Below are 25036 nucleotides of genomic sequence, written 5' to 3'. Positions count from 1 at the left end.
CATTAACCTGTGGTTTTTCTTTCTAATTCTTAAATCATTAGCCTACTACACAATCACTCAGGGTGGTTTAAAAAGTATCGGCAGTTATAGGCTGTCAGCTTTGTCTTGAGATCTGGCAGCGGAACTGTTAGCTGTTGCGTTGCTAATCGCTCTGTGGCTTGGTCAGAGAAACAATAGCTGTTTAATGAGAGGGATAACACACACAGGCAGCTAGTGACAGAGAGGGGCTTACCAAGATACTGGCTCAATGGCCAGCTTATGCACCATCTTGACAGGCTAGGAAAAGCTACCAGTAATTATCTGTATTAGAGTAGGACAAAGCTATTTTTTGACTAAGTGTGGAGAGGGTTACAACTGTTGTCGGACTGTTTGGCAATGTGTTTACACTACAGCACAGTTCAGGCAGGCTGCACAAGTGGAGCTATCGTGCTTGATAAACTGGTAAATATTCCCATTTTCCTAGAGAAATTGGCACATTTTCTTGCCTGTAAATGGTTGTTCACAAGTAGCCTATATGAAAGCAAATAAGATTAAGAACGTGTGTGTAATTGATTGCTTGAATGGTGTGTGTATTGTACCTAGTAATAGTTTGGAATGTGCTGCTGGTATGTTGTCAAACTAAATTGATCTATTAAGCAATTAAGTATATATTAAGTATCAAGCATCAATTAAGTATCTTAAGTATACATTTAGCATAAACTGGGTGGATCGAGCCCTGAATGCTGATTGGCTGATACCTGTGGTATATGGTCTGATATACCATGGCTATGACAAAACATTTTCTACTGCACTAATCACATTGGTAACCAGTTTATAATAGCAATAAGGCACCTCTATGGTTTGTGGTATATGGCCAATATACCACGAATATAGGCTGTATCCAGGCACTCTGCGTTGCAGCCGTGGTATATTGGCCATATACCACACCCCCTCAGGCCTTATCGCTTAAATAATCCACAATGTGTTGGGATTGTAATTGTACAGTATTCAACAAGATGGCTTCAACGTGTGTCTTGTTAACTGAGCACTAGATGGTGGTAGAGATGTACAGCTGATGAAAATCCACTTCTGCTGTTCAATGACAAATGAACTGAGGACGGCATTCAATCAGTTCTAGATAGTGGATTTCCAAATAGCGATTGCATTCGACTTGCACAGCACCATCTCCTGAAAGGAGGGAGTTAGACACTTGGTACAGAAATGTTCAGTCCGGCTGCGTGCACTGGGTTATTTATCAGACAGGTTTTCAAACTGAACAGGTCTCACCCTGGGACTTCTAGTTTCTAAATCCCAGGTCAACTCCCTCTCTTCCAGGAGATATGCTGCTTCATATATCAAGTCCTTCTGCAAGTGCTACCTTGTTTAAAACCAATCAATAATGGATTGAATCTCAATCAGACCAACTAGCAAATCAATTTGATGCTAGTTATAGGTGGAGAAATAACCTGAACAAACTTAAAATTCCAAGAGAAAAAAACCACCCAGGTACTTTAATAACGATTGATTCATTTAATTTATTTATTGCAATAGATGTACAAAGTATTGGTAACCTTAAATGTTAAAATGTTAGAAAAAAAACATCTGTGACAGTTAACAGTACAGTATATCAAACATTACTGTTTCAACCAACTAGGTAGATCACATCTACCCAGATGGAAGAGCAGGAGAAAACATCTTTAAACTGCTTTGTCAACACAACTTTTCATTCAAAGGCATATAAAAGATAAATGTCCAGACTGAAAAAGAGAAACTGATTTTTTGTTGTTGATCAAAATGCAAAAATTAACATGCAAATGAATTTAAAACAGAAATGAAAAAAACTTGGAGAATTCTAAACTAAAATAAATATATATCTTTCTCCATATTAACTTGCCATTAATATTCTACTCCCTTAATTTACCTAGTTAGACTACTTTTATTTACATGTTAGTTTTTCTTCGAGTTACAGTGTGAACTAAGGGTTCTGAGTCATGAGAATTTTTGACCAATGCTTTTCTTCATCCATTGTCATGGCTCACAACAACTCAAGACAGATGGAGGGGGTGAGGAAGAAGAGGGGGGGGCTTTGGCTACAAATACAAAGAGGATGAAGAAGTCTCAACATGGCGTGGATACCAGTTGCAGGTGACATGTTTTGGTCTCTTGGATAGAGCACAGTAGTGTCAAGTTTCTGCTAAATAATGACATTGAGAGGATGTTACAGTATTACACTCCTCACACATCAATAAAAATAAAGAACGCACCTTATTTGGTTGTGACATATCGATAACAAGTTTTTTTTGTATTTTTCCGTGACATCAATGACAAAGAGCCCCGCACGGTTGGATTGATACATCTTTTCTTATTCATATATTTAAATATAAAATGTAGAGTAACCCGTGTTTTTGTTTGTAACATTGTCGCTTTGTAACAATAACTGAGGGTTGAGTGCGTTACACACCAGTACACAGAACAGATCTTGGTTAGTAAGATTGTACCATCTGGCTTCTAAAAAGATGTACAATCCCCCACCCATTAAAAAGAAGAAGCAGAAAAGAAAGAAGATAATGACATGCTTTGCACATTTCAGAGATATTTTTATACACTAGTGTGTATATATATATATATATATACACACATATGAGAGAGATTATATATATATAGTCATTCCTAATCACATGGCGCAGTCATGGTCTAGATAAAGAACACAGCATGGGGAGATGCAGTCGTGTGGGTGGTAATAGTACAATGAACCTGAACTGCAAAGCACACTGCATGTGGATTTCCATGTGGGACTGAAATCTAAAAAAACCTGTAGCTTGTAGCAAAAACTCAACATGGCAGTAGTTGAAAATAAAAGCAACAGAAAGAGACCATCCCTTCATCAACTCCCACTTTAGTGTTAATCAGATTTACATTCAACTGACCCAAGCCTCCTGCCCCTCCAAAAAACAAAAACAACTTTAATTGCATAAAATGATGAGAACTAGGTAAGAGCGGGGCAATGACGTGGTTGGCCTTAAGTCTACAATTTTTACTCTCCCGGAAACAATGGCAAAGTGGGCCGACAATAGGTTTAAGGACCAGCCTAAATAGTCCAAAAATGAACTGAGGGACAGTGGAACCTTTCAAATAAACCAGGTATGGGCTTTTATAACAAGTATTGATTACAGTGCATCTGCATAGAGGCATGTATCAGTTCCCTCTTGAAACATGCTAATCCATAGCTTTTACCTACAATTTCCCCTCTTTTGAACACGGAACTAACTCAAACTCTGAACAAAGACACTCAGCAAAGTTAAGGCAAAGTCTTAATTCGGTTGTAAGGGCTAGACCGGTTCCTTCGTAGTCACTCCAATGTGGGGGACCCGAGGGGCAGAGTCCTAACTTGAGATATGAATTAACCAACTCAGACTTTGAAGTCTCCTTCAGACATCAACACACAAATTCAGCAAAAAAGTTGGAGTAAAATTGGAGCGTCTCAAATTAGGATTCAGCCCATAGATTTCACTATGAGGACAGACGTCAATGAGGGGAACCTACTCAAATCCAACGGGGACGTGGACGAAGAACTCAGCCGAGGGTTTTGCTGCTTTTGGTTGAAACACTTGTTCGCGTTAGCAGCTTTTGAGAGACAACTGGCATGATGAGGCTAATCCGAAGCTAAACCCACTTCTAGTCATTTCTGACAGCATGGTAGTAAGACCCCTGGGACCTTCCAAGTGTAGACCTGCAGATATCTTTCTGTTAAGAGACCATTCTTGGGCATCAACCAAATCAACTTTCAGAGTTGAAGTTGATTGCGTCTACTATAAAGTAGGTAGAGGGTACTGCACTAAGAACACTGTTTAATTTCCACAGCTTAAAGGAAGACAAATACAAATGTGGAGTAAAATGAAATCAGAGGTCAGAAAACAATAGGAAACCGTTTAGGGAGGAGAAATACACACTAGAAAGCTTTTTTTTCCATCAAGTGGAGACTCTTTGCTAACCTCCTACAATCCACTCGCATAAAAACATTCCTCAAAAAAACATTAAAACTCAATAACAAAATAACTTATCCATCTATATTCTTCATACCATTCAATCTGGGTAGAGCGATTCATAATTTAATTCCTTTGATTCCAACTGGAAGGCACATCCATAAGGCTATAAAAGGAGTAGCAAAGCATTCGGTATGGTTCTCTCCAACACAAGAAAAGGAAAAATTAGAGGGTGATTATTGCTGCTTTGAAAAAAGCAAAAATGATCTAACTTAAAAACGTGACATCGAGAAGAATCTGAATAATAACAATAATGATAATAACGTTGTGTGAATCACATGAACAGATGCTTTCAAGCCAGAGGAAATCAATTTTGAGTAAATTAAAATTGTTCACTTCTTTCGTGTGCTGTGTACAATTTGAAGAGTAGTGCGGACCCCCTCCCCCCGACCGACCCCCCCCCCCCTTCACATAAGAGGCTGGACCCCCAGAGCAACACCATATCCTTTATTATCATCATTATTATCAATGGCTACGGTTTCTACCTTCATTGGAGTGTGTGTGTGTCTCTTAGGGCACTGGGATAGGAGGTGTGGGCGGTCCCAGAGGCGGCGTGTGTGTGATTTTTAAGAGTAGAAGGTGAGGACGCTCTGGTGGTTGCCTCGTACCAGGAGGAGGGGAGGCAGGTCCTTGGACAGAGTCTCCAACCAGGACATGTAGAGAGCACTGGATACGGCTCCCTTTCTGGCCAGGGGCATGCTCCTGGAAGAGAGATATTAAGAAGTCATATGGTGTCCTTGGCAAAAGGCAAAAGAAAAAGTATAACCTATTGAGAAAAATACCCGGGGGGGGATTTGGGATTGGGTGTATGTCCACGAAAGCATAGTTCAAATTCACCCTGGGACTGATGGACCATCACACTACTGTTATCTCACCGATACAGTCCCACTTCCTGGGCAGTTACATAGAGACATCTTCACATAGGCTGACTGGCAATCATGTGACCAAGCTGCACCATCCAATCCCACTTGTATTTTATTGCATTAGTCTGGGTTTCCCTTCAGATCGCACTATCGATTTCAGACCCACGTGCCCCATCCGTGTATCAGCACAAACTCAATCCCACACGCCTACTTCAATAAAGTGCATTATGACCAACAGACAGCATTGACACATCCTATTCCTAACATCCATTAATGAGACACAAAATGGAGGTCCACTGACACTGAGGACAATGGGCTCCTTCATTATAGTGGTATCAGTACAGTATCAGTGGTGTTGTGAATAGGATAGCAGGGACTGAAGCAAAGCCTAGCCAGTTGTGGAGAGAGAATGCAAAGGCAATTAACCCACAGCCCTACTGAAAGAGTGTGTGGGCTGTCGTCTGTGTGCGCGCGGACTGTCGTCTGTGTGTGTGTGTGGACTATGGTCTGTGTGTATGGACTATGGTCTGTGTGTATGGACTATGGTCTGTGTGTATGGACTATGGTCTGTGTGTGTGGACTATGGTCTGTGTGTGTGGACTATGGTCTGTGTGTGGACTATGGTATGTGTGTGTGGACTATGGTCTGTGTATCTCTGTGTGTGGACTATGGTCTGTGTGTGTGTGCGTGTGTGTGTGTGTACTATGGTCTGTGTATCTGTGTGTATCTGTGTGGACTATGGTCTGTGTATCTGTGTGTGTGGACTATGGTCTGTGTATCTGTGTGGACTATGGTCTGTGTGGACTATGGTCTGTGTATCTGCGTGGACTATGGTCTGTGTATCTGTGTGGACTATGGTCTGTGTGGACTATGGTCTGTGTAGACTATGGTCTGTGTATCTGTGTGGACTATGGTCTGTGTATCTGTGTGGACTATGGTCTGTGTATCTGTGTGGACTATGGTCTGTGTATCTGTGTGGACTATGGTCTGTATCTGTGTGGACTATGGTCTGTATCTGTGTGGACTATGGTCTGTGTGGACTATGGTCTGTGTATCTGTGTGGACTATGGTCTGTGTGGACTATGGTCTGTGTATCTGTGTGGACTATGGTCTGTGTGGACTGTGTGGACTATGGTCTGTGTATCTGTGTGGACTATGGTCTGTGTATCTGTGTGGACTATGGTCTGCGTATCTGTGTGGACTATGGTCTGTGTGGACTATGGTCTGTGTGGACTGTGTATCTGTGTGGACTATGGTCTGCGTATCTGTGTGGACTATGGTCTGCGTATCTGTGTGGACTATGGTCTGCGTGGACTATGGTCTGTGTATCTGCGTGGACTATGGTCTGTGTATCTGCGTGGACTATGGTCTGTGTATCTGCGTGGACTATGGTCTGCGTGGACTATGGTCTGTGTATCTGCGTGGACTATGGTCTGTGTATCTGCGTGGACTATGGTCTGTGTATCTGCGTGGACTATGGTCTGCGTGGACTATGGTCTGTGTATCTGTGTGGACTATGGTCTGTGTATCCGCGTGTGTGTGGACTATGGTCTGTGTGGACTATGGTCTGTGTATCTGCGTGTGTGTGGACTATGGTCTGTGTGGACTATGGTCTGCGTGGACTATGGTCTGTGTATCTGCGTGGACTATGGTCTGTGTATCTGCGTGGACTATGGTCTGTGTATCTGCGTGGACTATGGTCTGTATCTGCGTGGACTATGGTCTGTATCTGCGTGGACTATGGTCTGTGTATCTGCGTGGACTATGGTCTGTGTGGACTATGGTCTGTGTGGACTATGGTCTGTGTGGACTATGGTCTGTGTGGACTATGGTCTGTGTGGACTATGGTCTGTGTGGACTATGGTCTGTGTGGACTATGGTCTGTGTGGACTATGGTCTGTGTATCTGTGTGGACTATGGTCTGTGTATCTGTGTGGACTATGGTCTGTGTGGACTATGGTCTGTGTGGACTATGGTCTGTGTGGACTATGGTCTGTGTGGACTATGGTCCGTGTGGACTATGGTCTGTGTGGACTATGGTCTGTGTATCTGTGTGGACTATGGTCCGTGTGGACTATGGTCTGTGTCCACAGGACAGGGAAGGATTAGTGAGGAAGTAGTGGGAGGATGAAATTAGGATGAGAGGAAAATGAAGGGTAAATATAGCAGAGAGAGAAGAGGATGAAGAGTGGATTGAGAAAGAAAGGCATGTGAGCAACAGAGAGCAAAGGTGAAAGTTAAGTGGCAGAGAAGTGGGAAAAATGGAGGTAAGGAGAGGCCAGATGAGAGAAGGTGAGACCTGGGGGTGGGTGACAGAGGATAATGATTATGGGAGGGCTGCTGGCGTCTCAGTTTACAGGACAGCCAGCTGATCCACTTAGCGCCCATTATTGACAGACACGAGGCCTCCTCCACATCTTCACACTGCCGGTGGTTGCCAGAGGTCAAAGCCATAATGCCCGCACACAGGCAAGTTGCAACACACATTAATAAATGCGCTTACATGACAATGAGGTTGGCTGTGCTCGAGTGCTCCTTCAGCAGTTCGTTCAGTCTGATCTGACGATTAGTCTGAGAACAATCAAAACAAAAATACAGGTTAAGTTGCAGACACAGGCATTGGGTTACGAGATTACCATCTAAGACTGCAGCCACACTTGGCTGTAAGATAGGCAGATACCAGAGCACATTCCTTCCCATATAGCTCGTAAAATACATTGGGCACAATACAGAACTCCTCATCGGCTTGGTTCCATTTCATCTCCTAGCATCCTACAGTTAGCCCATACCACTCCATGTTCACAGATCTGAAAGGACTGGATAGGAATAAGTGATATGGTGATGGCTAGTGGTTAGACTCACCTTGGCCCTGTAGAGCTCCAGCTCGTTGTCTGTGATCCTCCAGGGCTCGCTGGCCTTCAGTGCCTCTGCTGTATCCTGCTCCATGTCGTCCTCCTTCAGCCGGTACGGCTCAATCATCTCCTCAAAGGCAGTCACACTTAAACACCACAGGGGATCAAAGGTTGTTAAACCACAACACACACAGTAAAAAGTTTAGACACACCTACTCATTCAAGAATTTATCTTTATTTGTACTAGTTTCTCCATTGTAGAATAATATTGAAGACATCAAAACTATGAAATAATACATGGAATCAAAAAAGTGTTGAATCAAAATATATTTTATATTTGAGATTCTTTAAAGTAGCCACCCCTTGCCTTGATGAAAGCTTTGCGCACACTTGTCATTCTCTCAACCAGCTTCACCTGGAATGTTTTTCCAACAGTCTTGGAGGAGTTCCCACATATGCTGAGCACTTGTTGGCTGCTTTTCCTTTATTCTGCAGTCCAAATCATCCCAAACCATCTCAATTGGGTTGAGGTCAGGTGATTGTGGAGGCCAGGTCATCTGATGCAGCTCCATCATTTTCATTCTTGGTCAAATAGCCCTTACACAGCCTGGAGGTGCGTTGGGTCATTGTCCTGTTGAAAAATACATGATAGTCCCACTAAGGGCAAACCAGATGGGATGGCGTATCACTGCAGAATGCTGTGGTAGACATGCTGGTTAAGTGTGCCTTGAATTGTGAATAAATCACAGCAAAAGCACCCACACACCATCAGACCTCCTCCTCCATGCTTCATAGTTGGAACTACACATGCGAATATCATACGTTCAGTTACTCTGCGTCTCACAAAGACACAGCGGTTGGAACCCAAAATCTCAAATTTGGACTCATCAGACCAAAAGGATAGATTTCCACCGGTCCAAGCAAGTCTTCTTATTGGTGTTTTTTTTGCCAGCAACTCAACCATGAAGGCCTGATTCACACACTCTCCCCTGAACAGATGTTGAGATGTTACTTGAACTCTGTGAAACATTTATTTGGGCTGTCATTTCTGAGGCTGGTAACTCTAATGAACTCATCCTCTGCAGCAGAGGTAACTCAATCTTTTCCTGTGGCGGTCCTCATGAGAGCCAGTTTCATCATATCGCTTGATGGTTTTTGTGACTGCACATGTTCTGGATTGACTGACCTTCATGTCTTAAAGTAATGATGGACTGTTGTTTCTCTTTGCTTATTTGAGCTGTTCTTGCCATAATATGGACTCAGTCTTTTACCAAATAGGGCTTTCTTCTGTATTCCACCCTTTGGCTCAAATGCATTAAGAAGGAAAGAAATTCCACAAATGAACTTTTAACAAGGCACACCTGTTAACTGAAATGCATTCCAAAGTTGTTATCAGGGCAAAAGGTGGCTACTTTGAAGAATATAAAATATATTTTGATATGTTTAACACTTTTTTGGTTACTACATGATTCCATATGTGTTATTTCATAGTTTGTGTTTTCACTATTATTCTACAATGTAGAAAATAGCAAAAATAAAGAAAAACCCTTGAATGAGTAGGTGTGTCCAAACTTTTGACTGGTACTGTACACATACCGCAGTAATAAGTTTCATTCAAAATATGTTTCAATTCAAATTAGCGCTACTGTATATTACTATGCACAATAATCTGTTTTCAACTTGTGGAAAACATTGCAGCTTGCAGTTTACATTTGCAATACGCCACTTGAGTGTCCAAAAGGGAATTATCCTATTATTCATATTTGTGAATGTCAATAAATGGTTTCCTGTAAGTATTTAAGTGCTCGTAGACTTGTTGACTCCCAGCCCAAAGAACACAGTCTGCTTAGTTACTTCACTTTCTTTTTACATACATTTTGCAATGACATTTCAAATAAAGAACGAATGTGTCAAATTAAAATAGATATTTAAAAAAGAAATGGTCGCCAACCCCCATCCACCCGACAATCTGAGATCTGTCAAAAGGGAGATTCAATCATAAGAGAAAAACAACATACTTCTCTTTTTTGGGCTTGGTGTTGATGTCTCCCAGTACATTGATGTCGGAGAAGTCTATCCTGAACTTGCTGAGAAGTGTGGCCATCCTGAGGAGGAACAAATGCCTGATCAAACACTGAAAAGCCACTTACATCCGGAAGCTTTAGAGAGACTGCAAACACAAGCCACTGAGGGCACGAAGAAGCCATTTGGAAGTATCACAGCAAACAGGTGCAAGCTGTAGTTTATATTTTGTAGGGGGAAAAGCCGCTGTGGCTGTTGAGAGGCTCTCTCTTTATGACAGTCATTTCCCTAGGCTTTTTTCTTCAAAAGATAGGGATAACGTCTCCTCAAAACATCTTCATCGTCTGCACACGGCGACTACCAACATGGAATGTCTGCGTGTGAACTGCAACTTTTATTTTTTTTGTCAAAGGACTTTCATATCAAAGTACTGGAATCCTCAATGACATGCGGAGAGTTTGGATGGGATATTATTGCAATAAAGAGGTCCAAGTATTGAACAAATGAAGTTCAAGAAAGATGGCTAGCCAGTAGTGAAACTCTGTTCAAATCAGCGAGGAAATGCCTGGTCCTGGTTCTATCAAATGCCTGGTCCTATCAAATGCCTGGTCCTGGTTCTATCAAATGCCTGGTCCTGGTTCTATCAAATGCCTGGTCCTATCAAATGCCTGGTCCTGGTTCTATCAAATGCCTGGTCCTGGTTCTATCAAATGCCTGGTCCTGGTTCTAACAAATGCCTGGTCCTGGTTCTATCAAATGCCTGGTCCTGGTTCTATCAAATGCCTGGTCCTGGTTCTATCAAATGCCTGGTCCTGGTTCTATCAAATGCCTGGTCCTGGTTCTATCAAATGCCTGGTCCTGGTTCTATCAAATGCCTGGTCCTGGTTCTATCAAATGCCTGGTCCTGGTCCTATCAAATGCCTGGTCCTGGTCCTATCAAATGCCTGGTCCTGGTTCTATCAAATGCCTGGTCCTGGTTCTATCAAATGCCTGGTCCTGGTTCTATCAAATGCCTGGTCCTGGTTCTATCAAATGCCTGGTCCTGGTTCTATCAAATGCCTGGTCCTGGTTCTATCAAATGCCTGGTCCTGGTTCTATCAAATGCCTGGTCCTGGTTCTATCAAATGCCTGGTCCTGGTTCTATCAAATGCCTGGTCCTGGTCCTATCAAATGCCTGGTCCTGGTTCTATCAAATGCCTGGTCCTGGTTCTATCAAATGCCTGGTCCTGGTTCTATCAAATGCCTGGTCCTGGTTCTATCAAATGCCTGGTCCTGGTTCTATCAAATGCCTGGTCCTGGTTCTATCAAATGCCTGGTCCTGGTTCTATCAAATGCCTGGTCCTGGTTCTATCAAATGCCTGGTCCTGGTCCTATCAAATGCCTGGTCCTGGTTCTATCAAATGCCTGGTCCTGGTTCTATCAAATGCCTGGTCCTGGTTCTATCAAATGCCTGGTCCTGGTTCTATCAAATGCCTTGTCCTGGTTTTCAAGTAATAAACACACTAAATAAATTAGTTGTGGCACACGCACATGCTAAGATAAAAGGCTTGGGTTGCCAGGAAGGTGGAAGGGAGGCAGCTGTGGGGGGACAATAACAGTGAGGGACAGGACATTTTGGACAATAATACTACTGCCATGTGGGTTTGTAATACGCAGAACACAGACAGAGAGACAAGGAGAAAGAGACAGAGACCCTAACCTGCTTATGTGAAGCGAATGCCACAGACGACGATAAAGAGTTTATATAAAAAGACATGCAGATTTAATGTGATGATGCAACAACGTGTGTTTAGTCCCATAGGGCCTGGCCATGCCAGGCAGTGTTTTTGGAAGGCGATCCCTGGCACCATTAACACACTGATATAATTCAGCAGTTTTAGTTTCAGCAGACTTAAATCTAGGCCATGAAAGAAAAATGAATAATTAAATTTCTCCCATTATGGTAAATATTTTTTTGAACCTTTATTTAACTGGTTTTCCTCAGAATTTAACCTAAAGGTTCTTTGTGTGTTTTCTTGTCATTGTATTTCCGCATTAGCCTATGTCAGCAATCTAGCCATGAAGTTAAATGCAGCATTCAGTTATTTCAAGTACTTTCAACACATTGGCATAGGTAGAATAGATCTACAGCAACTAGGACTTTCAACACATTGGCATAGGTAGAATAGATCTACAGCAACTAGGACTTTCAACACATTGGCATAGGTAGAATAGATCTACAGCAACTAGGACTTTCAACACATTGGCATAGGTAGAATAGATCTACAGCAACTAGGACTTTCAACACATTGGCATAGGTAGAATAGATCTACAGCAACTAGGACTTTCAACACATTGGCATAGGTAGAATAGATCTACAGCAACTAGGACTTTCAACACATTGGCATAGGTAGAATAGATCTACAGCAACTAGGACTTTCAACACATTGGCATAGGTAGAATAGATCTACAGCAACTAGGACTTTCCACTCACGCTCTGCGGTCGTGGTCGATCCTGTTGATCTTGCCTCCGATGAAGACACGGATCTTGCAGTCATTCCACTTCTTCTTGTTGGTGAGCAGATAGGGGATGAGCAGGGTGAGGCCTGGCAGAGTCACGAGAAAGAGTCACTCACCATCTCTTTGTGGGGCCATGCTGTGGTTTGTTCTTGCTGATGTGCGGAGTTGGGATATCGCTAGAGTCTAAGGTCTAGGTTTCTATTGTCCTCAAAGCTGCAATGCCAATTTCTGTCCCCATTTCTCAGCCACAGATGGTTGACAACATGTGAACTATATTTAGTCTCCAATGTTTATTTAAAACTTATACATTTGTACAGAGAGCATTTGTTGTCTCTAAAATAGATTGTTACTGTTGTTGGTTAGTCGCAATGTTTTGCCATAATAGCATTGACATGAAATCAGTCAAAACAAGACCTGGTTTAAAGAACAAGATGAAACGAGCCACCTTTGATTCCCTACATGGCAGCTTCTTGTCATTGTTGCTATCTGGCCATCCAGAATCATAACACACTGACTTTTGCCCCATTTGTGACGTTGTCAGCTAACCCATCTATAGCCTTAAGTGTTTCCCTGCGTCCCAATGATCTACTCTTTCTCCTGAAGTGCGCATTCTTCCCAACACATTCAAAAGCATTGGGTTAGTGTGAGCATGGGCTAGAGCAGTGTTTCTCAATCCGGGTCCCGGGGACCCAAAGGGGCACATTTTAGTTATTGCCTTAGCATTAACACACCTGATTGAAATCACCAAAAAGGATGAGTTGATCATTTGAATCAGCAGTGTAGTGGTAGGGCAAAATGAACCAGGATTGAGAAACACTTGGTTAGACTGTCTCCACCATACTTCTATACAAATCATTATCTTTTAAAGGGGAGGACAGGGAGTGTTTGTCAACTTAAAACTGGGGTATCAAAGCTGCTCTGTAACAGAAACACTAGGCAGTAAGTAATCATATAGCACCCCCTTGTGTTCTGGAGGACCAGTCTTAACTCACCGCCGTCGTCAAAGAGCCACCACACGTCCACGGTGCCTTTGCCTTGTTTCCTCTTGAACAGCTGACTGGCGTCCAGGAGCCTCTGGTCGGCCACGTTCAACGTCTGGGGGCTTTTCTCTGTGGGGCCCAAAAACTGCTATGTCAGACACTAAGATCAAGACAGGACAGGAAGCTGCTCACTTAGGGAGATGACTTCGGTAAGAATTTCTCTCTGTGTGTGACTCAGACTGGGCCCGCAATCATAAAGTCTCTAGGATCAGTTTTGTCTTTCAGATCATAATGAACCAGATTATACAGACAAGAGGGACCTGATCCTAAATCAGCACGGTCTCCTAGTTTATATATATTTTTTGCCCTGGTCCCAGATATGTTGTTTGTGTGATCTTGCCAACTCCTAAGGTCATTAGCAAGACCTGGGATCAGGATATGTGTGATAGAAATCAAAGGAAGTGGGATCTTATGTGTATTTTATCTCACAGTCACAGTATAATGGAAACCTTCTCTGAAGTGGGCTCAGTGGAATGTAAACGGTGTGCAGTCAGTGAGTGTCTATTGTAACATTCCTTCCTCTGCTCTCTGTCTCTGTCTGTGTCTGTCTGTCTGGGACTTGGATAAGTAGACAGTAGTTATAAAACAGCTGTACCTGAAAAGCACATGACAAATACACACAGAGAATAGAGCGAGGGGTAGAGCGAGAGAATAAATAGAGGGGTAGAGCGAGAGAGAATAGAGCGAGGGGTAGAGCGAGAGAATAGAGCAAGAGAATAAATAGAGGGGTAGAGCGAGAGAGAATAGAGCGAGAGAGAATAGAGCGAGGGATAGAGCGAGAGAATAGAGCGAGAGAGAATAAATAGAGGGGTAGAGCGAGAGAATAAATAGAGGGGTAGAGCGAGAGAGAATAAATAGAGGGGTAGAGCGAGGGAAGAGCAAGGGATAGAGAGAGAGAATAAATAGAGGGGTAGAGCGAGAGAATAAGAGGGGTAGAGAGAGAGAATAGAGCGAGAGAGAATAGAGCGAGGGGTAGAGCGAGGGGTAGAGTGAGAGAATAAATAGAGGGGTAGAGCGAGAGAGAATAGAGCGAGGGGTAGAGCGAGAGAATAGAGCGAGCGAGGGGTAGAGCGAGAGAGAATAGAGCGAGGGGTAGAGCGAGAGAATAGAGCGAGCGAGGGGTAGAGCGAGGGGTAGAGCGAGAGAGAATAGAGCGAGGGATAGAGCGAGAGAGAATAGAGCGAGGGGTAGAGCGAGAGAATAGAGCGAGGGGTAGAGCGAGAGAGTAGAGCGAGAGAATAGAGCGAGGGGTAGAGCGAGAGAGTAGAGCGAGAGAATAGAGCGAGAGAATAAATAGAGGGGTAGAGCGAGAGAATAAATAGAGGGGTAGAGAGAGAAGAGGGGTAGAGAGAGAAGAGGGGTAGAGAGAGAAGAGGGGTAGAGAGAGAAGAGGGGTAGAGAGAGAAGAGGGGTAGAGAGAGAGAATAGAGGGGTAGAGAGAGAGAATAGAGGGGTAGAGAGAGAGAATAGAGGGGTAGAATGAGGTAGAAAAAGGGGGAGAGGAGGAGAGATAAGCAGACAAACCCCAACAGAAACAGACATGCCTGCCAGAAAGGAAGGGAGAGAGACAATGACAAAGTACTGAAGACAGTGTCATCTCCGCAGAAAGAGAAGAAACAGGCACTAAAGACCGACAGGAAGTCCAGCAAAGAAAGGATTTAGAGAAAATACAACGTCAGAGCAGACACACACGACGGCACTTCAGGGACTGCGCTAGAGCTACAGGAAGCCGGAGTGAGTTAGGAGTGGAAAGACAGGAGAAAATAAACATACAGGTTATTCCCAGAGCAGCTGGCCCTAACCCAGAGCCAGGGCAGCCGGCCCTGACCCAGAGCCAGGGCAGCCGGCCCTGACCCAGAGCCAGGGCAGCCGGCCCTGACCCAGAGCCAGGGCAGCTGGCCCTAACCCAAACCCAGGGCAGCTAGCCCTAACCCAGAGCAGCTAGCCCTAACCCAGAGCCAGGGCAGCTGGCCAGGCAGGAAAGACTAACCCTAGATGACAGAGGAAGACGGCAACAAAGGGTGACAGAGTTTGCGCATGAGTGTGAGAGCAATAGAAACAGAAAAGAAAAGAAAACCAAACTCAACCAGGTTCCACTGTTCGAAAGCACATGACTGAGAGTAAGAGAAAGAGAATTACAATAAGGCAACATAACAGGAAGACAATGTGTGAGGGAAGGGAAAGGGGGATACAGTCAGTTGTACAACCGAAGTGTGTCTTCCACATTTAACCCAACCCCTCTTAATCAGAGTGTGGGTACGTGTGATGCAGGTACGTGCGAGTGGGTGCATGTGTGCGGGTGGTGGGTGCGTGTGCGCGGGTGGTGGGTATGTGTGCCTGTGCGCGGGTGGTGGATATGTGTGCGTGTGTGCGTGTGGTGGGTATGTGTGCGGGTGGTGGGCATGTGTGCGGGTGGTGGGCATGTGTGCGGGTGGTGGGCGCGTGTGCAGGTGGTTGGCGCGTGTGCGGGTATGTGTGCGTGTGGTGAGTATGTGTGCGGGTGGTGGGCATGTGTGCGGGTGGTGGGCATGTGTGCGTGTGTGCGGGTATGTGTGCGGGTGGTGGGTATGTGTGCGGGTGGTGGGTATGTGTGCGGGTGGTGGGTATGTGTGCGGGTGGTGGGTATGTGTGTGCGGGTGGTGGGTATGTGTGTGCGGGTGGTGGGTGTGTTGCGGGTGGTGGGTGTGTTGCGGGTGGTGGGTGTGTTGCGGGTGGTGGGTATGTGTGTGGGTATGTGTGTGGGTGGTGGGTATGTGTGTGGGTGGTGGGTATGTGTGTGGGTGGTGGATATGTGTGTGGGTATGTGTGTGGGTGGTGGATGGTGGGTATGTGTGTGGGTGGTGGGTATGTGTGGTGGGTGTGTGTGGGTGGTGGTATGTGTGTGGGTGGTGGGTATGTGGGTATGTGTGTGGGTGGTGGGTATGTGGGTATGTGTGTGGGTAGTGGGTATGTGTGTGGGTGGGTATGTGTGTGGGTGGTGGGTATGTGTGTGGGTATGTGTGCGGGTGGTGGGTGTGTGTGCAGGTGGTGGGTGTGTGTGCGGGTGGTGTGCGGGTGGTGGGTATGTGTGCGGGTGGTGGGTATGTGTGCGGGTATGTGTATGGGTGGTGGGTATGTGTGCGGGTATGTGTATGGGTGGTGGGTATGTGTGTGGGTATGTGTATGGGTGGTGGGTATGTGTGTGGGTATGTGTATGGGTGGTGGGTATGTGTGTGGGTGGTGGGTATGTGTGTTGGTATGTGTGTGGGTGGGTGGTGGGTATGTGTGTGGGTGGTGGGTGTGTGTCGGTATGTGTGTGGGTGGTGGGTATGTGTGTGGGTATGTGTGTGGGTATGTGTGTGGGTATGTGTGTGGGTGGGTGGTGGGTATGTGTGTGGGTGGTGGGTGTGTGTGGGTATGTGTGTGGGTGGTGGGTGTGTGTGGGTATGTGTGTGGGTGTGTGTGTGGGTGGGTGGTGGGTATGTGTGTGGGTGGTGGGTGTGTGTGGGTATGTGTGTGGGTGGTGGGTATGTGTGTGGGTATGTGTGTGGGTGGTGTGTGGGTGGTGTGTGGGTATGTGTGTGGGTATGTGTGTGGGTGGTGGGTATGTGTGTGGGTATGTGTGCGGGTGGTGGGTATGTGTGCGGGTGGTGGGTATGTGTGCGGGTGGTGGGTATGTGTGCGGGTGGTGGGTATGTGTGTGGGTATGTGTGTGCGGGTGGTGGGTATGTGTGCGGGTATGTGTATGGGTGGTGGGTATGTGTGTGGGTATGTGTGTGGGTGGTGGGTATGTGTGTGGGTGGTAGGTGTGTGTGGGTATGTGTGTGGGTGGTGAGTGTGTGTGGGTATGTGTGTGAGTGGTGGGTATGTGTGTGGGTGGTGGGTGGTGTGTGGGTGGGTATGTGTGTGGGTGGGTGGTGGGTATGTGTGTGGGTGGTGGGTGTGTGTGGGTATGTGTGTGGGTGGTGGGTATGTGTGTGGGTATGTGTGTGGGTGTGTGTGTGGGTGGTGTGTGGGTGGTAGGTGGGTATGTGTGTGGGTGGTGGGTGGGTGGTGGGTGGGTATGTGTGTGGGTGGTGGGTATGTGTGTGGGTATGTGTGCGGGTGGTGGGTATGTGTGCGGGTGGTGGGTATGTGTGCGGGTGGTGGGTATGTGTGCGGGTGGTGGGTATGTGTGCGGGTGGTGGGTATGTGTGTGGGTATGTGTGTGTGCGGGTGGTGGGTATGTGTGTGGGTATGTGTGTGTGCGGGTGGTGGGTATGTGTGCGGGTATGTGTATGGGTGGTGGGTATGTGTGCGGGTATGTGTATGGGTGGTGGGTATGTGTGTGGGTATGTGTGTGGGTGGTGGGTATGTGTGTGGGTATGTGTGTGGGTGGTGGGTATGTGTGTGGGTGGTGGGTGTGTGTGGGTATGTGTGTGGGTGGTGAGTGTGTGTGGGTATGTGTGTGAGTGGTGGGTATGTGTGTGGGTGGTGGGTGGTGTGTGGGTGGGTATGTGTGTGGGTATGTGTGTGGGTGGTGTGTGTGTGGGTGGTGGGTATGTGTGTGGGTATGTGTGCGGGTGGTGGGTATGTGTGCGGGTGGTGGGTATGTGTGCGGGTGGTGGGTATGTGTGTGGGTATGTGTGTGGGTGGGTGGTGGGTATGTGTGTGGGCGGTGGGTATGTGTGTGGGTATGTGTGCGGGTGGTGTGTGTGTGTGCGGGTGGTGGGTATGTGTGCGGGTGGTGGGTGTGTGTGCGGGTGGTGTGTGTGTGTGCGGGTGGTGGGTATGTGTGCGGGTGGTGTGTGTGTGTGCGGGTGGTGTGTGTGTGCGGGTGGTGGGTATGTGTGCGGGTGGTGTGTGTGTGCGGGTGGTGGGTATGTGTGCGGGTGGTGGGTATGTGTGCGGGTGGTGGGTATGTGTGCGGGTGGTGGGTATGTGTGCGGGTGGTGGGTATGTGTGTGTGTGGGTGTGAGAGCACGTGTGAAACAATAGAAAGAGAAAAGGAAAGGTAAAGAAACTCAATAAGGTGGACTGCCTGCCTTTTCTCAACAGCGGCTTCCTTGCGGCTTTGCGTTCATCATCGTCACCTGGATCATGTAAAAACAAAAAAATGGAGGGAGTGAGAACATGAAAAAAGATAGAGAGAAATTAAGAACGGAAGGGTTAATGTTTTTGTTGCTGTTGCCATAATGGGAACCCATACGTCAACAGCCCCACTACAATGAGGTTTTTCCCCCCTAGGGGTGGGTGTGTTGGGGGGGGGGGGGCGCTACATCAGTTAACCCCTGCGCCAAGCAAAATGGAATGGATCCCAATGGAAAAGGCATCAGTGGTAACACCAAATGTTGGAGTCTCTCGGGGAAGGAACTTCCAACCCCGGCAATGGTTAAAAATCCTGGAGTCAGACAACTCCACTACTGGCTTAGTAGTGGACGAGCACTTTTGAGAGTTTTAAGACATTGGTTTAGATGTTTGACTCCTTTAAAAGCTACTGGAATAGTCTAAAGACAGATTTGTGTAACCAGTGTTTCTAGCCAGGACCCACTCTTTAGTCTTTAAAGGAGGGCAAAATCATTTTCTGCAACTATTTGAGAAACACTGGTTTACAACAACAGTTTAAATAACTTGGTCTAAATCACTTCATTCTGAAGAATTTTGGGGAGGTTCTCTGGTAGTGTCAAAATTGAGAAAGTAATGTATGCAAGTAATCTGAGAAAAATAATGAAGGTTCCGGCTTTAGAATTGCTTACTGCTAAGACGATTATAGATGTGACATTAATCTAGCGGTTTTCGTCACTTGGCACTGAAGGTTTACCATGTAGTACAAACATGTACCTTAGTTTAAGTACTCACACACACACACACACACACACACGTCAGGGTAACATTAGAAAACCCACACAAACACACAGCTTCAGATGCTCTTCATTATTTACTGTGGGAGGGAATTGAGTGAATCGTGAGAAATGTCACTTCCTCTGTCACTGCACAGGATCAGGGACATGATATTCCCTATGGGAGGAAATAGAATTAAACTGAATTTCCCAGCCTGTCCATGCTGCACTGTGGGAACAGTTTCCCTGTTTGTTTGGTCATAGTTTGAGGAAAACACACATTTTAGTGAAGCAATGTGTGTGTGTATTTGGGTTTGTGTGCATGTGTGTGCGTACACATACGTGTGTGTAAACAAGGACAGACACACACTGTAGTGAAGCCATCTGTGGGCTGTGGACTAACAAACTGGGCCCAGTGGGAAGGCTGGGGGTCACGGGGTCAGAGGCCACTTCCTCTCTGAGTCGGGCGACTTACAGGGCCGCCCACTCAGTGTATCCTAGTGACTGGCTGGCGAGATATAAGGGAGGCCTTTGAGAGATCTAGGGGGGATAGGGCGTGTGGCGATAAACTGCTTTCAGAATTCTTACATCCTGACCTCTTTCTCAAGCACGTTCACATTGTGATTTCACAAGAAACCTAGTTCACTTTGGCAGAGTATCAGACCCTCGAATGTCATCACAAAACGCCAAAGTTTCCATACATGCTGACGTGAAGTTATGGACATTTAGGTTGAGAAAGAGAGGTGAACCAACCTTACTGCTCCTGAAGAGCTAGTGTTTTCTCCCTGTCTCAGGACCTCAATTAGCTGAAGCAGGCATGTGCGCAAAACCACTGGTGTAGAATCTAAGTAAAAAGGCACTCGACACGCGTTCCTGTTTATGTGGGATACTTTAGAATGACGCCTGTAATGGGAAATATGATGAATTACTTTCCTGTATTTGAGCCTATAATTATCTGCTGAGACTAACTACCTTTGAGCTGCTTAACTGCCAGTATCAAATGTCTGCCAGTGTTGAGCCAAGGACACACTGACAATGTATCTGTGACACTGTGATTCTGTAGCAGCTGATGTTGTGACTTCTGTCGGTGCTGTGTGATTAATATCAGAGAAGACTCGTTAGACATTTTCTCTGCTTCAACAGGGAGGCGTCTCCCCGTTGCAACTTGTAATAAACCGGATCGATTTTTGATTGACATTATCAACGACTGCGCTCCTTTTGGTTCACCTGGAAATTCCCATTACAACTCCTGACCTTTCTGGATGGCTGGGCTGTTCTGGACGCTGGTGGCTTTGGACGAGGGCTTGGATGAGTCTCCGTCAGAGTCCTTCATGTCGATGGACACCACCACATCCTTCATCCCTGACGTCTTCTCCTGCGACGACAGCAGGTCATCTGCAGAACAACAAAGCTAAACTATTAGCCAACTGAAACTGACATGACCAGAACATCCTGCAAACATGGTGAACAAATGACCTGCGATGCTAAACTATTAGCATAATGCAAACAGAACATCCTGTTAACATTGAAAATAAATGACCTGCAAAGTAGCCCGGGCTGAGTGGAAAACAACTTGAGCAAGACTCCATTTTGTGTCCACTAAACACAGAAGTAGCCAGTAACTGTTAAAATGTTGGTAATTATCTTGATGATGGGGTTATTTGATGGGTGAAAGGCAAACAGTGTGTTAGAAAATGGCCGGCAAGCCATTTGGGCCAATTAAGGTGAATTTGGGTGGACTTTTGGCTGCGTAACAAGCCAAGTCAGATGACTGGACTGAGAAAGATTAATTCCACTAAAAAGTACACAGTTAGGAACTGCTCGGTAATGATACAGCCGCTTCCCACAAACAAGCAGGGACTTGGGCCTAACTTTTTCCTTTAATGCAATTATCTACATGTATTGACTAAGGTTTATCGGTGAAGGAATACGAATAACACGCCTACTCTTCAACCAAGACATCTTCACAATATGTAGAAACAAATGAGTTTCAAATACAGGGGAAAGAAAAAGGTCAAAACCTTCAGGTGAAGATGAATAAGAAGGTTAACAGAGAGTGACCGCGTGGGACCCAGGTGATCTTCTAGAAGCTGCAGTTGGACTGTGTTTGGAAAGCAAATCTAATAAAACATCCATTTGAGTTACTTGTTTAATTAAATCTCTCTCTCCAACCGGCGAGAGCCACATTGAGTTAAAGAATCACACCTCATTATTGGTTGCTCTCGATTCCCTGTGTAGTCGCAGAACATTGACATGACGCAGCAAAGCACTGGTGCGAAATTCATTTTCTCAATATTAAAATAATATTTTATGAGGAAACCAATATGAGACAAGCTGATGAGATTAGTTGTTTGGCAAGGGAGTGTTTTAGCGTGTGTGTGTATGTGTGTGTGTGGGTAAGAGTATCATGTCGTTTGGTACAAAAGTGTTACTGTGTGTGTGAGTACACCTTGTTCTGAGATGTGGGACACGTCCAGACCCTCCTTCAGTCTGAGGACCACGGCACCGTACTGATAGTCAAACGCATCACTGAAAGACAAACAGAAAGAAACACGCGCTGTTGGCATTTCACAGGAAGCCGCTTGACACAGAACTGGGCCTGGCTCTGTGTATAACACACTACATTAAAACCTGTACTTTTCCACTTGGACAAAACACACTAACCAGGCTAACGCAAACAAACAAGCTAAGGACTCAGGCCACAATGAATGGTTTCAAAGGACAAAGCGAAATGCCTTACTGGTAGAGGTGGGAACTCCATGATGATGTGAAAACTGGCAGCCAGACTTCACCCAATTAATAATACTTTGATGTCTATAGGTGAAGCTAGCATATATTGAAAACTAAAGAGCACATTCCTATAAGTATTAGAGTAGCTTTTAATATACTGTGGCTGAACCATCTCTAGCTTTCCAATCTAATACAAAAATTCACACACTTTAACACCAGGAACTGATTCAACCTAAATCCATTGGTTTTAATACCTACGTGACTCTGATTAAGTTTATAAATGGAAGTCCAAGCTGTGTAATATATATATATATATATATATATATATATCGTGTCAAAGCTTGTTATCTTCACAACCCACCACATGTTCATGTGCTTTAAAACAAATTACTTTTCTAATCAGGCATCTTTGTGGACAGCCTTTTGACAAGGTGGCTTGCGAGGCCCCCGCTGACTTACTGGATCATCTGGATGTAGGTCTCAACGTTCATCATGTCTCCGTCCTTCCAGTCGTTCTTGAAGCCAATCACCAGAGTGTTGGGCCTCAGACGACCTAGCCCAGCCGCCTTGAGAAAACACAGGTCAGAACAACCTAAAGAAACCACTAAATAAATCACAGTCAGGAGTTTAACCCCCCTCCCCCCCAAGAGACACAGCTATCAAAAGGCACTATCAACGACGCTAGAGGTGTCGTTCCCAGGCTGTGTCACAACCGGCCGTGATCGGGAGTACCATTGGGCGGCACACAATTCACCCAGCGTCGTCCGGGTTGGGGGGGGGGGGGGGGGGGGTAGACCGTCATTATAACTAATAATTTGTTCTTAACTGACTTGCCTAGTCAAATAAAGGTTAAATAAAATATAACTTTCACACAGTGCTGCATCAACCAAAAACCAGGTCACGCAATCGCTTTCAAGCATAAAAAAAGTATGGTTGGCAGGCAATCAAAGAGCACCATTGGCATCAGGGTCAATTCAATCCCGATGGGTCAATTCAATCCCGATGGGTCAATTCAATCCCGATGGGTCAATTCAATCCCAATCCATTGCTATCATTAATTATAGTTTTCAGTGTCAATTGACAATTCCATGGAGTTGAACTGGAGTTCCCTCCAATGCTCACTACCGTGGGTTTCAATACATTTTCATGCACTTTGATTGAATGTACTTGAACTTTAGGATAAATAATGACAACTTTGTTTAAGGTCAAAGGCTTGTGTTTCAAGGGCAACTAGAGTAGGGTAGCAGGTGGCCTAGTGGTTAGAGCGCTGGGCCAGTAACTGAAAGGTTGCCCGTTTGAATCCCCAAACCAACAAGGTGAAAAATCTGTCATTCTGCCCTTGAGCAAGGCAGTTAACCACCCACACCTCTCTGTTCCGGTTGGACCTCGTGTCAAATTGATGATAAAAATACCTTTAATTCAAATAGAACTAAAATAACTTCTCACAATTGATGTACTTAAAATTACAGCCCACTTAACTTCTATGGCTTGGTACACTGCCAATTATTGTAACGTTTGTCTGTTCTCACCTGTAGCAGATACTGGGTGCCCTCCCGAATGTCCTCAGCGAACACGGGTGTGTAGAATGCCTTGGTCTCGTTCTTCATCAGCCAGCGCTGGTAACGTGTCTGGTCATTGGACAGTTCTTTGAAGTTGGGCCTTCTGGAACCCTGTGAACACAACACAAAGAAAATAGAGTCACGCTAAAGGCTAAGTGTAGTATTTAGTAACTCTTTAACAAAACAGAACTAGTTCCACCTTGCAGTCAAATCACAGCTGGATATATTTACGGTACCAATTACCGTTAGAAAAGGTTCTCAAGTTGTCCCGAAAAAAGCACTAATTCAAACAACCACTCTTAAAAGGACTATCCATGGAGTCTTGCTTATATCTAAAGAGGGGCTTCAGCATAAGAAGCAGCCCTAAGCCAGAAAATGCATTGGCTTGTGTCGTTGTACTTGCTCTTTTTTTGCAATAGAGAGAGTGAGGGTGTGTGTGAGAGAGAGTAAGCAAGCAAGACAAAGAGAGGGCACTATATTCCGCAGTACGCCCAGTGGACTTGGAGAGATATCCCGCTCATGGAGCGGCACGCCACATTTTTTCCAACCGCTAAGCTAAAAAAACGCTCCTCGCGCAAAAAAAAAAAAAATAAATGCCCCTCTAAAATCACAATTTAACCAACATTATTTTTGTAACTACCTGGATCTACCATTTGGTTTTGAAGTATTGAAACCAAACCACATGATTTGAATTAAAAGTATTTTAATAAACATAAAAAGGTGAATGTCATATTAAACAGCATATAAACACTGTAAATAGGTCAGGAGCCAGACAGGGAGCATAAGGAACGAAAATGAATTATTTAGGCTATATTATATCAAGGCTATAGCCTACAAAGAAATACATTGTGAAGCATTTTCAAGTGCGACACTAGGCTGGTAGGGACATAAAGCAATCAGGATTTTAAACAACATTTCGTTGTATTAAATCATTAGTCTATAAATTGCGCATATATGCTATGACTTACTTAGAATTAAATACAAATTAATCTAAAAATGCCTTATTAGGCTAGGTCTGAATATATTTTTAGAAACACCAGTTTGGCCAGTCTGTGGCTTCAGGCTCGTGCCCGGAGAGCAGGCCGGCAGCAGAGAATATCCTCTCCCCTACTTTCAGAGCTACTGGGAATGCTGAACACCCTTTGTGCCACTGTTGCCAGGCTGGGCAGAGATGTATAGTTGTTTTCTTTATTTTTTCTCTCTATAGGTAGGCCTAAAAGTTCAAAACGTAAAGTTCCTTGAAACTGGGAATATGCAAGCCCTATTGAACCAACATCAATTATGGCCTACCGTATAGATAATATAACGAAAAATGAACACAACTTAAGAGAGACGATTTTTTTGTTTATAAGTACTTTTCTACAATGACACTCTTAGCTAGCTACCCACCTCGTTCCTCTCTGTTAGCATGTGCACCCAGTACACCATCATGCTTTCAGGATAAGGGTCTTTTCAGATTCTACAATGATTCCTTAGTTGTGGACACTACATCACCACACTCCTTCTCCTGCTATTGTTCCTCCTCATCTTTGTAAGACACCTTGATTTAGCACCTGTGTGTTTTATCAGTTTCTTTATGAAAATATTTTGCAAACTCCATGACAGTAGCTAAAGTAGCTATAGCAGCACAAGTAAACAAATGCATGCTGGG

At 44.9% G+C, this 25036-nt stretch overlaps 1 protein-coding gene across 2 annotated transcripts in view; it reads right to left on the bottom strand.

Moving 5' to 3' along the window:
* Positions 1 to 1489: 1489 nt before the first annotated feature.
* The window catches only part of slc12a2 (solute carrier family 12 member 2), an 80475-nt gene continuing 56928 nt past the window's right edge, over positions 1490 to 25036 (bottom strand). Inside the window, exons 17-27 of one of the 2 annotated variants that reach the window (XM_036976792.1) lie at positions 23356 to 23496; positions 22286 to 22392; positions 21546 to 21625; positions 20351 to 20491; positions 18302 to 18349; positions 13251 to 13367; positions 12233 to 12344; positions 9756 to 9842; positions 7748 to 7883; positions 7389 to 7456; positions 1490 to 4724 (exon numbers count right to left, since the gene is read on the bottom strand). In XM_036976792.1, coding sequence (XP_036832687.1) covers positions 4589 to 4724; positions 7389 to 7456; positions 7748 to 7883; positions 9756 to 9842; positions 12233 to 12344; positions 13251 to 13367; positions 18302 to 18349; positions 20351 to 20491; positions 21546 to 21625; positions 22286 to 22392; positions 23356 to 23496 — 1173 coding nt within the window. In that variant the 3' untranslated portion in view covers positions 1490 to 4588. The remainder of the gene's footprint in view (positions 4725 to 7388; positions 7457 to 7747; positions 7884 to 9755; positions 9843 to 12232; positions 12345 to 13250; positions 13368 to 18301; positions 18350 to 20350; positions 20492 to 21545; positions 21626 to 22285; positions 22393 to 23355; positions 23497 to 25036) is intronic. The other variant, XM_036976793.1, reaches the window with a different exon arrangement.

This window comes from Oncorhynchus mykiss, chromosome 5 (genome assembly GCF_013265735.2).
Source record: "Oncorhynchus mykiss isolate Arlee chromosome 5, USDA_OmykA_1.1, whole genome shotgun sequence".
Classification (NCBI taxonomy): Eukaryota; Metazoa; Chordata; class Actinopteri; order Salmoniformes; family Salmonidae; genus Oncorhynchus; species Oncorhynchus mykiss.
Note: the sequence above shows the minus strand (reverse complement) of the source record. Positions and strands in the feature narration are given on the sequence as shown.